Source organism: Myiozetetes cayanensis, unplaced genomic scaffold, assembly GCF_022539395.1.
Source record: "Myiozetetes cayanensis isolate MyiCay16 unplaced genomic scaffold, myiCay2020 scf39, whole genome shotgun sequence".
Taxonomy (NCBI): Eukaryota; Metazoa; Chordata; class Aves; order Passeriformes; family Tyrannidae; genus Myiozetetes; species Myiozetetes cayanensis.
This window is the reverse complement of record NW_026087620.1, coordinates 1,108,103-1,124,782: the sequence shown is the minus strand read 5'-3', so window position 1 is coordinate 1,124,782 and position 16,680 is coordinate 1,108,103. Positions and strand designations below refer to the sequence as shown.

At 44.7% G+C, this 16,680-nt stretch overlaps 1 protein-coding gene across 1 annotated transcript in view; it reads left to right on the top strand.

Annotated features, from left to right (window-relative positions):
- Nucleotides 1-16,680, top strand: part of IQSEC1 (IQ motif and Sec7 domain ArfGEF 1) — a 315,606-nt gene that overhangs the window by 129,970 nt on the left and 168,956 nt on the right. Inside the window, 1 exon segment of the mRNA XM_050328296.1 lies at nucleotides 14,632-14,718. Within this exon segment, the coding sequence (XP_050184253.1) occupies nucleotides 14,632-14,718 (87 nt within the window).

Below are 16,680 nucleotides of genomic sequence, written 5' to 3'. Positions count from 1 at the left end.
CTGCCCTTCTTCCCTGGGACACCAATTCTTTCACACTTCATAGAGTGCTTTGGGTTGAAAAGGACCTTAAAGCTCATCCAGTCCCACCCCCTGCCACGGCCAGGGACACCTTCCACTAGCCCAGGTTGCTCCAAGCCCTGTCCAACCTGGCCTTGGACATTTAACTGTGTTATCTACAGTGAAAGAAATGCAATGAAAATGTTCCAAATGCAGGTCTGTGCACAGGGAAAATCAGGTGGCTGAGCAGATTCACAAACTTCTGCTTTTCTTTACGAGCAAACAAACAAAACCCTTGGAAAAGCTAAGCAGGAAAAAACAGTGCAGGGAATGAGAGATAAAATGTTTGTAATCCCTTGTGGGCACAGTAAGGGCCTAAAGAACTTGAGGGTTTAATACTTAAGCTTAAAATGCACCAATTTATTGACTGAGAATTTGGGTTTCTTCAAAGACATGATCCTTTTCCCAGAGTCAAATGCAGTGCAAGAAACTTGAGTAGCTTGGATGACAAAGGAACAGGATAAAAGTGGCCCAAACCAAAGATTCCAAAAAGAGGCCGGAGAACAAAGGTCTGGAGAGCTGCTTGTCATGTGTCTGCAGTCACATGAAGCCTTGAAAGAGAGTTTTGTTAAGGTGATCAATATGATACAAAGCATTTGAACCTTTGCAGTTGAGGTCTGTGCTAGGGCTGACTGAAGGCTGGGAAATTATTTTAATTTGAGTGGGAAAGGTCTTATTTTTAAAGGCTTCCTTTTAAAAGCAGTTGTTTTGCATATCTGGAGGAGGTACAAATAGTTATTTAGAGCCTTGTTTAAGCAGAGTTCTTAAGCACAGCTTAAAAGGAAGCAGTTTGTTACTTGGGGCACAAGTTGCTCGGTGGAAAACAGAAGATAGGTTCAGTTGTAAAGTCAGGGTACAAGTAGAAAAAAGATTTATTGTGAGTGATAACATGCAGATTTTCCACAACTCTACTCTGCTGCCAGTATTGCTTAATACTTGAGGGGTTTTTATGATGAGATATAGTAAAATTTATTCAGCAGCTACTGAAAGGATGTTTAACTGAGACTTCCTTTTGATGAAGAAGTAGATTTAATAACTACTTCTAATTATATTAAGGGTAAGTAAGACACAATAGATAAATGCATTCAGCATCTATATAAAGCTCAGAACACAGAGGGATAAAATTAGTATTGCAGAGGGAATTCAAATGTGTATCAACTCATCAGCAACAACCAAGCTGAAAATTAGAAGCATCTTCCAGTGAAAGCTTTGGGGCATCTTGCTAAAATAAATAGTAGGAAAAAATTATTCAGAGTCTTCAAACAGCGCTCCTACGTTTGTGAAAAGGGTTTCAAAATGTGATTGAAAATGAAAATACTCTGACCCAAGACGTTTTGGGCAGTTCTTTTACAACTGCTTATTTTTGCTTTGAGCTTTAATATTTTAGCCCTGCCAGTATCAGAGGGTTGATGGTTCCTGGTGGGGCAGCTGCAGGAGGAGAACACAGAGCTGTGTCCTTCCCTTGGTGTCCCAAGCACAGCACCTGTGTGGCAGCTGAGGGGTCTCCCAGGGTCACTTTGAGAACACAGCTGGAATGTTCAAAGGACAGGTGAAATAAGCACTGCAGAACTGCACTGCTGGGGTGGCCCAGCCTCCCCCTCCTCCTCCTCCTCCTCCATCACTGATCCATGGGGTGGTCCCTCAGCCAGGGCTGGCTGGGGCTGCTGGGGCTGTTCCTGGGGGATGGCTGCCTGTCTCATCCATGGCATCCTCAGGTGTGGGTTGGATCCTGATCCCAGCAGATCCCCTCTGGAGCTGAGTGGAGGCTCCCCAGACACAGGCTTCCACACATGGAATCATGGCATGGTTTGGGTTGGAAGGTTCCTTAAAGATCACCCAGTTCCAACCCCCTGCCCATGAGGGACACCCTCACTAAGCACAGTTCAGTCTCAGGTGGGAGAGTGAATATGGGGGAGTTTTTAGCCAGCAGTGGATATTTTTCCTATAAAAATAACATGTGTGATCCCTCAGGTGACAAGTTGCTGATATAAACAGCATGGTGGGCAGCTTTGTGTCATGTGTGTGTACCCAGCACTGCAGAGTCAGCTCAGCCAGACAGTTGATGTCACTGTGAAAAGACCCGGACATAAAATGCCCAAATAACTATTTTGCAGAACAGCTGATCCCACAGAAGCTGTGCTACACCTGAGTGTTTGATGTCACTGAGGGGATGTGTTTATTCCTTGCAGTGATACACAGAGTAGGAATCTGAGAGGAGAAAAGTGGGTTTTGGGGACTGATAGTCCTCTGGCTGGGCAGGTCACTGATGTGGCAGGTTATCAATGTTGGGAGGACTTGGTACAGCTGGACATTCATTGTGACAGCCTGTCCCTGCTGAAGCCCTTGGGAGTTCTTCCCAGGCACTTCAGTGGGATCAGAGTCTTTGTCTTGAATACTTTCAGGTTGCAGATTTGCCAGGATAATGACTCGGGCATTTGATGCCCAGGTCTTTTCACACAGTGACATCAGGTCACACACTGTACAAGTGCCTTGCTGGGCTGACTTTGTAGTGCTGGGAGGACTCAGCCCCGTGTCCCCAGCTCTGCCCTACTTACTGCATTTGTCTGGGAAAGGAAAGCCTTTTTCTAAGTTAAAAGCAAGGGCTAAACAGCCTGTGCAGTCACCAACTTTTCCCTTTGTAGTATTCAATCAATTGTAAAACAGTGGAATTCATTCTGCAGAGATACAAACGTGGGCAGATTTATCCCACACTTACTCATCAGCCCAACTCCTTTTGTTTTAGGGGAGGGCTGAGGGAGATGGGGAACTAAAGACACGTTGGCTCAGCCAGTGTTTCACAGAAATTATGCAAGTTAGTCTGTTATCTTGAGTTTAGAGCCAGATCATTGTTTTCTCAGTTATTTTATCTGGACACATCAAAACAAGAACCAGAACCAAACTGAAAGCTTGTACCAAACAGGGGAACAATGCCCTGCACTGTAAAAACTTCATGACTGTCCTCCCCTGCTCCTTGGTCTGGATTGATTAGCAGCCAGGGAGCACCTTTCTGAATACCCCTGTAACTCATTCCTCACTTCCCATTCAACCTGTGCCCTGCACTGCCAGACATCTGCAGAAACTGCAATTAAAACCAGAAGAATGGCACCAAGCTGACAAGCCTGTATATTCTCTTCCTCATACACCAGTGGTGATTGAGCTACTTGACCTTGCAGTAGGTTGGAAAGCTGTTTTATGGGAATTTTTATGGAATGGTATAATTTTCTTAGTAGGAATTTATCATTTATGTGATGGCTGTTAGGGTTTGGGCTGTGATGTGCAAGTTCAGAACACACAAGCAACTTTGAAAATTGTACTTTTTCAGTGCTCTGTGTTAGGTAGCTGCTAAAAATGAGGCAGAATTTGCATCACAAGAAAGCTTCTCTGGAAGGCAAGATACCTGTGGGCTGTTCAACAGAAAACCCACTTGTCTAAATCTGTATTTCTCTGAATTATCTTAATTTGGGGAAAAGATAATTCAATTTACAGCGTTAACAGATACCCTGTAATCATGTCAATGCCTCACAGTGCTGCATACCCGTGTTTTAAAGTGTGGATGCTTCAAATCAGGCCTTCCTTGTGGCATGGGGACATTCTGCTCAGGTGCCTGATCCATGCCACGAGCCCACACGAGTTGGAGTCAGAGCATCAAGCTCCCAGTGAAGGTTTTGTGACCCATATCCAGCAAGATACTTGGGAATTGCCACATCAGGCCAGATTCTGTGGGGCTCCTCTGCTGTGTGGGGCAGCACCACATCAAGTGTATGTTTAGATGTGGTTTTCTTAAGTGAATCCTGCTGAAGTACCTGTTGATGCCATCTCCAAGCACTGCAGGCCAATTGTGTGGGGGAAAAGTGAATTTTGGGGCTTTTGCCTCCCTCCAAGTTGTGGTTTTCCTACTGCACTGCCATAACATTGACACATGGTAGAGCAGATGATGAACAGGTGACTCTGGACCTGTGGCTGCTGTGACAATTCTACAAATTACCGTCAATTTTACTTCTGTCAGGATGGCCAAGCTGAATGGGGAACCCAAAGTGCACCTCTGCTAGATGAATGGTTTGAGTTGGAAGGGACCTTAAAGCCCATCCAGTGCCACCCCTGCCATGGGCAGGGACACCTTCCACCAGCCCAGGTTGCTCCAAGCCCCATCCAGCCTGGCCTTGGACACTTCCAGGGATGGGGCAGCCATAGCTTCTCTGGGCAACCTGTGCCAGGGCCTGCCCACCCTCACAGCGAAGAATTCCTTCCCAATATCCCACCTATCCCTGCCCTCTGGCAGTTTGAAGCCATTCCCTGTGTCCTGTCCCTCCTTGCCTTGTGAACAGCTCCTCTCCACCTTTCTCACCCACTCCCTTCAGGTCCTGGGAGGCCACAGTTAGGTCACCCTAATTCATCTGCAAATCAGTTTGGACCAAAGATCATCATCAGAGCTCCTTCCCCAGCCCGTTTTTGTTGTTGTTTTGCAGCCCCTTTGGCAGTTCCTGCCTCCCTTTGCCTGGGGCACTGCAGAGGTGCTGAGGAGCATTTGGCTGGCCACCTGCTCCCCCTCCATCTGCACACATTCCAACTGCCCATGGAACTGCTCTGAACTGATCACTTGACCATGGCAAACGAGCTGCCCTCATCAGTGTGTTCTGGTATATATTTAACTTAATAATGTGAGCAGATGGTCATTATATTGATTCATGAAGGAAGGGAGGAAGCTTGGCTGGCTGGGAAACGTCGGGCCGGAGTGCTGAGCATGGGAGTGGGGCAGGGTACAGGGAAGGGGAGGAAAACAGGGCATTTCTCTACTGTGTGGGGTTGGTTTGTTTGTTTTTCCTGGTTTTGTTTGTTTGTTTGTTTGCTTTCTTTTTTACAAGGGACCGCTGTGGACAGGCATAAAATCAAAGCATTTTTAGGTGACTCATCTGGCCTGTCCATATGGTCATTTCCCAGGAGACTGAGGCTGTCAGTGCACAAGCAGGATGATGCTGAAGTATTTGTACCACTGATGGTGCTAAAAAGGGGGGAAGTGGGGAGGCAGTAGCTTGTGGAGTTGTGAAACTCCTCACTCTGCTGTTGCTATTCAGGATGACAGCTCTTTTGCAGGGAAAACATAATATTAAGTAATTGTTCTTCAGTAAATTTTTTGCAAAGAGCAATTTTGTTTAAATCTCTCCCCATTTAATAGGATATAACTGGAGATTTAAAATAGAAGCTAATTCCATGAAATATTCAGCCACTCTCCTTGTTAACTAAACTGGGAAGTTCACAAATCCCCAGCCTGGATCAGCTCACAGGAACAGCTTGCTTTGGTTATTAATTTTGCAGTTTTCACATGAGAAATGCTGTGTACACAAGAACATTCTCCTGAGCAGGAGCTTAATCTCATGCTTGGGTCCCTGCTTCTCCTAGTTGCTGATTAGCTTTGCTGTCTTATCAGTTTATGTCATAGTATGTGACTATAAATTGACTTTGCAGGGAAGAGGGAATACGTTCGTCTTCACAGATGCTGCTGTTTCCATGGAGATAAAAGGACCAATGGCCTTTTCTTGGTTTGGACTGTACTACAGTGAGCAGGCAGAGATGGTGCATTCGAAAACGCAACATTTGGTGCTTTGATATTTCAGGCTAAATAGCAAGTGAGAAAGCATATTGTTTTTTCTCGGTGATGAAGCTGAATAATAAATACAGCTTTGGGACTTTTTTGGGGAGGCAGAAAGCGAGCCCCCCAGGAACGTGAGAACAGCGTGGCTGGTTTGTGCTTGCTGAACCTCCTCTCTGGGAAAAACCTTTTGGCTTTGCAAAATATAACCCCGTAGAGCCTTTGGGTTTATCTGATGCGGTGTTTGATGCTGGTTACATCACCAGTTACTTCTCCGTGATGTTCCGCCGTGGCTGATCCTCAATGAACCTGCAAAAGCTGTCAATGTGAATCTCCTTTTTTTTATTATTTTTTTTTTTTTCCCTTAAGAAAGAGCTTTTCTACCTCAGGTTGCACGAAAGAAAATATAAATCCCAAATCCAACCCCCCACCCATCCAAGGATGGCTTGCAGAAGGTGTTATTTGTGAGTACCTTTTCCTTCTTCATCTGTCGTCAACGTCTCTGATATCTGTGTTGAGGATTCCAGGAGTGGGAGTAGTGATCAGTTTATTGTTTGGTAGGTTTCTTTCCACGAACCATTTTTAGGGTGTTACCTGTTTTGGCAGATGAATGATCTGTATATTAGAAATGTTTGGATGACGGTTGTGTTTGTGCGTATGGGTATTTAAAAATATAACGTACTAAGGGGAATAGTCTGTGTTTAGCAGTGAAAAAAAAGGAGAAAACCCTCCACTATGCACCCAAGAAGCGATGCAGGATGCCAGGAATTCTGTCTGTGATGAGTCAAGGGTCTCTCTTCCATTTTGTTTGAATGCTTTGTCATATTATAGTGTAAGCTGTCCTTTAAATTTACAGAAGTACTAATACAGGATATGCAAGGCAGTTTTAAGCAATACAGTATTGATGAGGCTAAATACTGCTGGGGTTTTGTTGGTTTATATATGCTTGATCAAAACCTAGAGGCACATTAATTGCTTATTACTATCTATTTGAGCAGTTTCTCAAGGATTAGAGTCAGCAGGAGTTAAATATTCCACGGGTTTGATGCTGTGCAGCAGCTCCTGCCTGAGCTGTCACGTTTGCACAGAGCTCAGAGCTCAGCCACGTCCTGTTTGTGGTGCCAGTGCCGAGGTTTGGATGGAAACCACACAGGTGGTTCACTCAAAAAACGGGAACAAACCAGGCAGGACGTGCCATGGACTTGTCCTCTCCCAGATCCCTCCCAGCCCAGGGGCTTGGAATGGCTGGACCTGCTGTTTGCATCCCTGAACCTTGGTGAAAGATCTGCTTGAAATGAAATTAAAGTAGCTGCAATTGGCATCTGTAGCTTTCTCAGTTATTTTAGCAGCGAGTCTGAGGGTCCTGATTTGGGTGAATCTGCTCCGTGTTCAGCAGCACCATCCACACACAGGCAGAGTAAATTCAACCAAAACTCAAATAGAACAATGAAAGAATATTGAAAACCTGCCCTCAAGTTTTCTTAACCTTGTGTGTTGTGCTGAAGGGGGGGGAGGGGTTAAGTTGAAATGCTTTAAAATCAAAATGAACGTGGGACTGTCTGTTGGAAGTTGAAATAAGAGAAGTAAACTTGGAAAGCAGGTTTGCAGCCTTCCAGGTGTACATGGATCAGCTTTAAATAGGATGCTGTGTGTTTATGCCTGGGAGAATAGTTCTGTTTGTGTTAGACTCTGTTTTAATTTGGGTTCTGGGATTTGGGGATTCTGTAACTCTCAGCAGGGGATGGAATTTCATATTGTGCTCATCATGTGGTGTGAAGGGATATTTAATCCCCGGGCGTTGCTTTCTTTAACAGGGAGATTGAAATCTTATTTATAGAACCATCTTGTGCAGTGTTTTTTACTGCTTACACATGTGATATCTTGTACCTACCTCAGCACACTGCTGTGGAAAACAAGATCTGGGCTCTGACTTCTGTAATTCTGTATTTTAACTCCTGCAGTTCTGTATTTTAACTGCTGTTTAAGGGGGTTGATGCTGACTGTTGAAAAGAGGAAAATGTAAGAGAGGAGGTTTTTTACGAAGCAACTCTTAAGGCCACCCATACATAGCAAATCTTCCTGTTCTCCAAAGCAATGTGAGCTGAGCACTGCAAATGTATGTTCAACAGTTACACCAGTTCCTCCATGCACCAGTGCCTTTTGAGATGAACACTGAAATGCATCTGCCAGTGCTCTTGTGATATAAATGCTAAAGCCTTTTGCCCTCAAAAGTCTCTTTTTTAAGAGAAAAACGCCTTTTTAATCATAAACGGTAAAAAGCTGGATCGTTGCTGTTCTGAAGGAAGCTGAACAACAGTGTCCCACTGCTGGGATCAGTGCAAGGGTGTTTTCAGCTGCTGCACTGAATGGAGCACATGGCCCTGGACCTTTGTTTTAAGTAACAGGATTTGCCTGGCTGTGAATGTCTCAGGCTGGATCGGGGTGATTTCATTCTTTGTGCCTCCCTCCTTCTCCTCTTTCATCAGCTGCAAATCCAAGATGTACAACTGGCACTCCTCAGCTTTGGGGGTTACTCTGGGTGCTGCTGGGTGAGATTCTAAATGTGCTGGGGTTTGTAATGGGAGTTCTAGTTCCTTGAGAAATTCTGGGACCTAATTCAATGGCATGGGAAATACAGAGAGGATGGTTCTGATTTAATCTCAGAGATCTTTTCCTTCTATCACAAGCAGCCTCATGTCTCTTCGCTCTTAATTTCTGCTTTTGGACTGTCTGGGGTTTTTTTCTATAGATTTTGTAAGTGCTCAGTGAGCACAACTGATACAAGTTCTGTTAATTATTGTACATCACCCTTCATCACAGTGGGGTTTGTAATAACCTTAATCAAAAGGGAAAGAAATGTTTTTAATTATAAGCATCTCCATATGAACAGTCTTAATTAAATTCACCCTTGTTACAGCTAAGCCAGGATGAGGATCCCTCCAAACTGTGCAAGGATGCAAAAGGATCCCCTCTTGCCTGCTTGTGTAGGCTATTACTGCATTCTCATGAAACCAAAAAACTTTATGATAATTATTTATAATTATCTCTAATGTTAATGAGCATTGTGTTCCAGGATGGGACAAAATAACAGCTGTTCCTTGGTTAGTATTCTGTGACTGCACTGGTTTCATTCTCCCAGGAGATGATAATTATTTTCAGGCCCTTTTGATGGAGGAGAGGTCAGTGAGAGTGTGTCTGATGATTCTATTGAAAAATCCAGCTGTGGGCACTTGAGTTGGGATTACACAAAGGGAAGTATTATTCAAAACAAGAACTCTCAGTTTGCCTTTATACTGCAACATGTACAAATGATGATATTTAATCATTTTGATGACAAGCAAATTTTGTGTATTCTGGGGCAAAATTCAGTGGTCTGTGCTCCAGCCTATGTGTGCTGATCATTTAGAACTGCAGGTTTTATTGAGCATCCTTGGTGTCTAATGAAAATATCTTTAATTTCTATTTGTAAAAAAAAATGAATTCTGTAATGCTTTAAACTACATTAGAACTACTGCATGGAAGGGGAGACAGAAATGGAAGGAGGGAGCTGCCACCACAGCAGGTCCACAACACATGGTCGTGCTGATTTATGATCTCTGGGTGATTTTCTTGACTCTCAGACTGCAGTGCATGGGAACACCATCAGTGTTTACTTGCCCTGAGTTGTCTCATTGCCTTCCTGTGGTTTGATGTCCAAGAATCTTTGTGCAAAGAGCCATCTCGTGGGAAGGAAATGAGAGGAATCAAGGTGGGAGTTGGAGTCTCCCACAGCGTGTGTTGAGCTCTGCCAGCTACACAGGAACTGTAAGGGTTTTGCATGTGCAACCACAAAAGCAATAAGGGCATTTATTCTATACAGCTGCTGTTCAAAAAAGCAATGCTGGGAAATTACTGTAAGTAACAAGAGCACTGTGACAAAACACAGCATTTGCTCTGTGTCCCCACGGCCTTTCCCTGCCGGATTTGGCTCCAGACTGAAGTGGGATGAACTGAACAGGAGAAAAGAGAAGGGTTTTCAGTGCTCCTTCCAAAGCCAAAATCACCCTGCCCTGTGTGTTTTGGGTGAAGGTGTGAGGAGTGACAGATCTCTGGTGGCAGGACAGCAGGAATTTGTCCTTGCAGATGTGGATGTGTGTTGTGCTGCATCCCCCCGTGGTGGACACATCCCCAGGCAGCCCCTGGCCCTCCTGGGCTGGGAGGAGATGGCAGGAGCTGCCAGTTGGAATTTTCAGCTGCTTGCTCTCCCTTCCAAAAAAGCAAGTTGTCCTGTGGGCTCAGTGTGTTGATTCTGAAAGCCCTCCTAGCATGCTAATGAACATGTTAATTAGCAAGCTGGAGTCAGTGTGAGTCTGTGTTATTAGGACTTTTACTGTTCAGCACCTTTTTGGAGGTCTGTTTGATTATATTTCCAATTTTGCTCCTCCTTAAAGAAATGGTTAGATTTATTAAACAAGAACAGGATAGACTTTACTATCTTTCAGCTATAACCTTTTCTAATCTCAGCTGTAGCCATAACTCTGGATTGGCATGAGAAAGACAATTTCAACTTGTAAAATGATGTTATTCATGAGGGTAAAACACTGAGAAATGGAAGTATTCCTTTGATTAGCTTGTAGGCATGAATCCAACCAAATAAGCATTCTAGCTACCTCAGGTGACATTGCAGTGAATGGGCTTATGCAGGGGATGAATTTCTCTGCCCCTCCTGCTCTTCCCAAGCTCCTTTTAGAAAGGACAGGGGCTCACCAGGTATCCAGGGGCCTGAGGCTGTGCTGGCATTACTTTTTCCATATACTCCTTGGAACCTGCACCTCATGGAAAAATGTACCAGAAGAAAGGGAAGAATCCTGGCAGATGGAGGTGAACAGATTGTTATTCCAGACAAAGAGGAGGAATAATGTATGAAGTCATATGGATGTAGGGAAGTGCAGCAGTGGAGATGAACGAACGTGCTGAGCAGGCTCCTGTCATCAGCCACACCAGAAACTTTGTAAAGGCACCATTTCTTCCAGCTGTGCTCCTGGACCCATTTTACTAAGGCTCTGTGAGACAACAGTGTCAGTCCCTTCTGTTTGGAAGCTGCTGATCGTGTGGGAAGAGGTTCCAATAACAATTCTGCCACCCTACTCCCGGGTTTACACACGCTTAACATGGAACAGCAGCGAATCAGCCAAGGGGTGGGTGTCCTGTCCTGTGCTAAGCAGGGTGTGCTGTTCACAGGGAGGGGGACAAGCTGCCTCCAGCCTCCCAACACTTCTCTGGGGTGCTTTCCATGCCCCAGCACCATCCTGCCAGGAGCAGGCACCAGCTGAGAGGACACTGGGAAAGCAGAAGATCACTGTCAAAGCCAAAGCAATTCCAGGTTAACAGCCTTATGTTCCCTTTACCCAGGTTGTTTAAAAACCAACACTGAGAAAATTGCCTGCTGAGTCTGGGAGATGTGTTGGGGATTGTAAGAGGAAATGAAAAATTTAAAAAGTACATTTATGGCTTTATGTGATGACCAGTAATGGATTACTTTCTATTTGTACATCTGAGCAAGACTCTGGAAATGAAAGATTAAAAAGAATGGTCATTTCTGTTCACTGATGGATAGGGAAGTGTTGTTCCAATGAGTGGTTTCTAATGGCAAACACGATGGTATTGATGCAGAGGGGAGAGGAACAGTCACACCTGCTCTGGGGCTGGGAGCTTCCTTGGGAGCTGCATCTCTCCTGTTGCATTGGTATCCTGAGGGGATGGGATGTCAGGGGTTTGGGTTAGGTTTGGTTCAGGTTTTACTTTTCTGGTCTGTTCTCACAAGGAACTTTCTTTAAGAATGGACAAATGGTTGCCTGTCTGTGAGGACCTGGGGAGAGCTGGAAGGAACTGGGCCTGCAGGTGGGGAGTCCCTTCCATGTGCACTGGGATGTTGCAGCAGTGGTTCAGAAACTGATCTTGCCACAAGAACCGTTCATCACTTCAGTCATTTGTGTTGTGCTGGTGCTGAGGTACCCTCTGCTCTGTTTATTATCTTAAATCTTCTTTTGAAGAACATCCACTAGAGATGCAGAAACTGAACTTAATAGGGCCGAATTATCTATGAGCCTGTGAACAGAAGTGATTGTTTCTCCTCCAAATTATTGAAATATATTTCTTCTGATATCTATAGGTGTTAAAAATTAGTAAATCACTTCGAGTTTGAATGCAAACTTGTGCAGAAGGCCGATTGCAAAATCTAGCTATGAAGTTTAGAAAATAATTAAAAAATAAAACCAAGCAACTAAAACAAACAAACAAAATCATTGGAATATTGAATTTTTTCTGGTAGGTTCCAGAGCAGTAAATTAATGCAAGCACTGTTTTAGCAGGTGATTGAAGGCACAAAATGCCACATGTGAGCCTTAAGTTGCACCAGCAGATTTACCCAAATGCTTTGGTAAAATTAGCATTAGTCAGAGGCTGTAAAGTCTGAGCCTCGCTGTTTGTCAGGCTGACAGGACATCAGTCAGTGAGACTGAGAGGAACCCAAACACTGAGTCAAGATGTCCCTTGAATTTTAAAATTCAGAGCAGAGTCCAGCCCTCATGTTTGCCTCTCTGACTGGGTGGACAAAGAGCCTGTTTTGAGCAGCCTGAGAAACATCTGCAGTCCAAGCTGATGTGTTGAGCGAACGTCTTTGGCCTCCAAGATGCTCCTGCTGGAGCACAGCAGTGACACAGGGTACCTTGATCACAGCCTGCAGCTGCACCTGACCGTCTGTTCCACCTCCTCCACACCTGCCCTGGCACTTGGCACTACCAGGGGCGGTGTATTTACCACCTGACAAACCTCTGGCACTTCTCATTTGCTGTCAAGGTGACGGGACTGTTGCGTTTCTGCTGCACCTTCGAACAGAAACTCAGAGCAGTTGAGCTCCCAATCCCAGTCCTGTGCAATAGGTGAGTACAAATCGTGCCTGAGATGATAGGGAGAGCTTCCCTCTTTATTATTCAGGGTTTTTTGGAACCTAGGAAAGTCAGAGCAGGACAGATTTATGGAACCTTGTGGGCAGATCCTTTCTGGAAGAGCCGGGAGCAAGCTCTGTTCAAAAAGCTTTGTTGAGCAGAACTGAACCCAGAGAGATTCTTTCATACGTTCACTGGTTTGCTCTCTGAAGAAAGAGAGAGATTTGTATGGAAAAAAAAACAGTGGTGTGGGAAGGGAATCTGGGACACTCTCCTACTAATTTCCTACTTTTGCTTCTACTGGAAAAATCCGGTGTCCCAAAGCAGGGATTTCGCCCGTGTGAACAGCTTCCCTGCCCAGTGTGAGACTCGTGCTCTGCCCGTTTCCAGTGTTCTCCCTCGGCTCTGTGCATTGTATGGGGCAGCTTCTGTGGATACTGTCTGTTCTTCCTGTCAGAAAATCCAGCTTTTGCGTGTTCTGGCTGCTTTTGTCACGGTCCATCAGTGCTTCCAGTAACATTCACCATCTTTCTTTTGAGTTGTTCTGCTCATCTTTCCCGCGGGTTTGAAGGTGCCACCATCAGTAGCTGTATGTCCCCTGATGGGAAGGTGCCTCATGACTGATTTGTGTTGCCATTTCCAAAAGCTCAAGTACTTTCCAGGGGTTACCAGCAGTTGCTATCTTTAAACAGAAAATCCAGCTCGTCCTGGCCGTGCAGTTGCTGACACACAGTTGGCAACAGAAATCAGAACAGGCTGACCTTGTCTTTTTTTTCCAAAGGATTAGTAACCGAGTCCTTCCTGAACAAAGCCTGGCTTCTTTTTGCTTAACCACTCTGCTTGATCTTATAAGAAAGTGACCTCACAGGATTCACTTTAAGCCTCAGGGATGCAGAAGAATCAAAATCAATCTTCTGGAGCCTCTGTCAAGACACCAAAGCAAAAGATGAGGTGTGTGGGGGGAAGTGCATTTCTGTGCACACACATCCTCTGTTAACAGCCAGGTTGGATGCTTACAAGTTAAATGAGAATTTTCAATTTAATGGCTACTTCTTCCATAGGTCCCCACTCAGAGAGCAAGGAGATATTGATTATTTTTTTATGATTTCCTAGAAGAACGCTGTGTCTGAAGAAATTTGATTAGGTGGATTTATCACGGAGGCCTAACTGTGCTAAACCCTTGTTTAAAGTTTCCTGGCACAAACACCAGAAATGCAGAGATGTGTGCTGTGTGTTGCTTATTTTCTGAGCTTTCCTTCAGATGCAATACCTTGTCCTGTTTTGCAGCTCTTCTTTGTTTTCAATTAAACCACACAAACCTAACGATCTGGGTGGGGGGGCAGAATATCTTTGTGTTGGAAAACTTCTTTTTATTTTTTTTCCCCATGCTTTGAACAAATGACAGCAATTAAACTTGTATTGCACAGTTCTGAATGTTGTTTAAAAGGGGGTGAGACTTGGATTCTTTCCCATTTTCAAGTGGTTTGTTATTGCAATATGTTTGTAATTGCTGGGCTTGCAGAAAGCTTGTGTCCATGTCCATCACATCCTCCCTCCTCATGTCACAGCACTGTGTCTGTAATTCCACTGACAGAGGAACAGCTTGACTGGTGCAGAGTAAGGAAATCTGAAGCTTCATGTCCATGGGAATTCCAGCCCTCAGCGTTGAGTTTGATCCCTGTATGGGTCTTTCCCTCAAGACTTGGACGTGATGATCCTTGTGGGTCTCTTCCAGCCCAGAACACCCTGTGATTCTGGGCGTTTTTGCCTTCATTCCACGTGGCAAGGCAAACCCAAAGCCTTCAATTGGCATTTGGTCTAAATCTTGCAACCAAACCTGGACTCTCCACAGCTCACCCCCATCACTCCAACATGTGTGTTCCCAACGTGGCAAACATTCCCCTCCCGATTTCCTGGCATTCACAATTGACAGCTTGCACATCAAATTCCATTCAGCCTTAACCATGAGTTCCCAACACACCCGTTAGCACCTGCCTTTCCCTCCCAAGCCCCTTTCTAAACACCTGGTGGTTTGACTCTGTGTTTTTCCTTGTGTCGTAGGTCTTTAAATACTCTGCACCAGTTTTGCTGTCCAGCTCCATTGTACCATTCCCAGCTAGCTGTCCCTGCCACACACTCAGAGTACAGGTAAGAGTAGACATGGACCACCCACTTCTGATTTGTGGAGAGGGATCTGATGTTACCATTTGACACGAGACAGGGAACAGCGGTTCAAGTTTTAAAAGAGAAATAAATTAAATTTAAAAAAAAGGCATATTGGAAAAAATACCCAATATTTAGGGTGGTTCTGAGTAGAACTATTGCTGTAGTGAATCCTTCTCCCAGGCACTCTGGAATTATAGAGTAAAAGGAGTGTCATGTGCTTAAAGAGGCACATCCCCCTAGATTCACAAAGGTAGGGAGAAGCTACTGTAGATTTAGTTCTCACAGAACAAATATCTTGAAATATTTATATATAATTGGTGGAGGATATTGACGTTGTTCTGAGCAACACTTCTGGTTTTTTAAGCCCTGAATACTCCCTGCCAAAATCCATGTGCTGTGGCACTCTGAAGGTTAAAGGACCTGCACAGGGCTCAGCACTGCCCTTTCATGGGAGTGAATTAAGGGCTTTTTAAGCACATACAGGCCCTTGATGCCAAGCAGAACCTGCCCTGAATATATCAAAAATATGTTTTCCAGCTCATAATGCTTTAACACCGGTGCCTTTACGCTGTGTTCTCTTTGATCAGACATGGAGAGCAGCAATTACCCCTCGTAGTACAATTCCTTGGCAGTGCCAGTGTTTATTTTAGCATCTTGCAGAAGCATCAAAGGGCAGCTAATCTAAGTAACTGCAAACGTGACAGCTGTTAAGAAATCGTGCATGTCATGGAAAACATTGTCTTTTAATTTTTACTTTTGCTATTAGTGATTAACTTAGTGATAATTGCCAGCTCATGAATAATATTCATATCAAAACATTGGAAGCCTGGTGCTGAAAAATCAAATCGCTTTGCACCGGTTAACAAGGAAAGACAAAACCAAACAATGAATCCTAAATCTGTAAATGCATAAACACATTTCTGGTTGGAATATTTCATCCCTTAGTTTTCTCTCACCATGCATGCTTGGATTCATCCTGGTGTTTTACGTTGCAGCATCTCCTTATGTGTGTTTGTTTTTTCCCTCCCATCAGAGCTGTTGGTTTATTTGGTGGTAGTGAATCCACGGTTGGGTTGTGAGACAACTTAATATTCCTTTAGTGAGGGGCAGGGCCTGAACACTGTGAGATTCCCTGCTTGCTTTTAGTTTTCCTTTGTCCTTAGTTTATAGTGCTTTAATTTTAAGGATCTCCCTACAAGGATGCTGATGGGAAAACCAGCTGGTTTTTTCTGGGATGTCTCAATATCTTGCTGCACGTAGGTTATTATTTTTATCAGTGGTATTTCTTCTGGAATTAAAGCTTAGAAAGCAGCATAACTTGGTGCTTAAAAAATCCTTCCCTTCTCTAGCCCTTTTTGCCTTTCTCTCTCTGTGCAGTGAAAACAGAAACTCCCTGAGTGTGTCTGGATGTGTAAAGCACATTCTTAGAGTGCCCCAAAAGCTGCCATAAGATCTTCAGCTGTGGTTTCAGGACTGGGGGTGGGAAGGAACTCATCACTGGCCTTGTTTGCTCTCAAGGAAGTTTTGGTTCAGGGGGACCTTCTCACTCTCTACAGCTCCCTGACAGGAGGGGGGACCAGGTGGGGGTTGGGCTCTGCTCCCAGGTAACCAGTGATGGGACAAGAGGAACTGGGGCAGGTTTAGGTTGGATATCAGGAAAAATTTCTTCAAGGGAAGGGCTGTCCAGCCCTGGCACAGCTGTTCAGGGCAGTGATGGAGTCCCCAACCCAGGAGAGATTTAAAAGCCGTGTGGATGTGGCACTTGGGGCCATGGGTTAGTGGTGGCCTTGGCAGTGCTGGGGGATGGTTGGACTTGATCTTAGAGGGCTTTTCCAACCCTGACGAGTCTGTGATTCTGTGATTGCCTCCTTCTGTCACCACTTGTGAAACCTCCTCTGGAGCAGCTGGCTTTTTGAAGGACATCAGGATAGTGGAGCAAGCCCA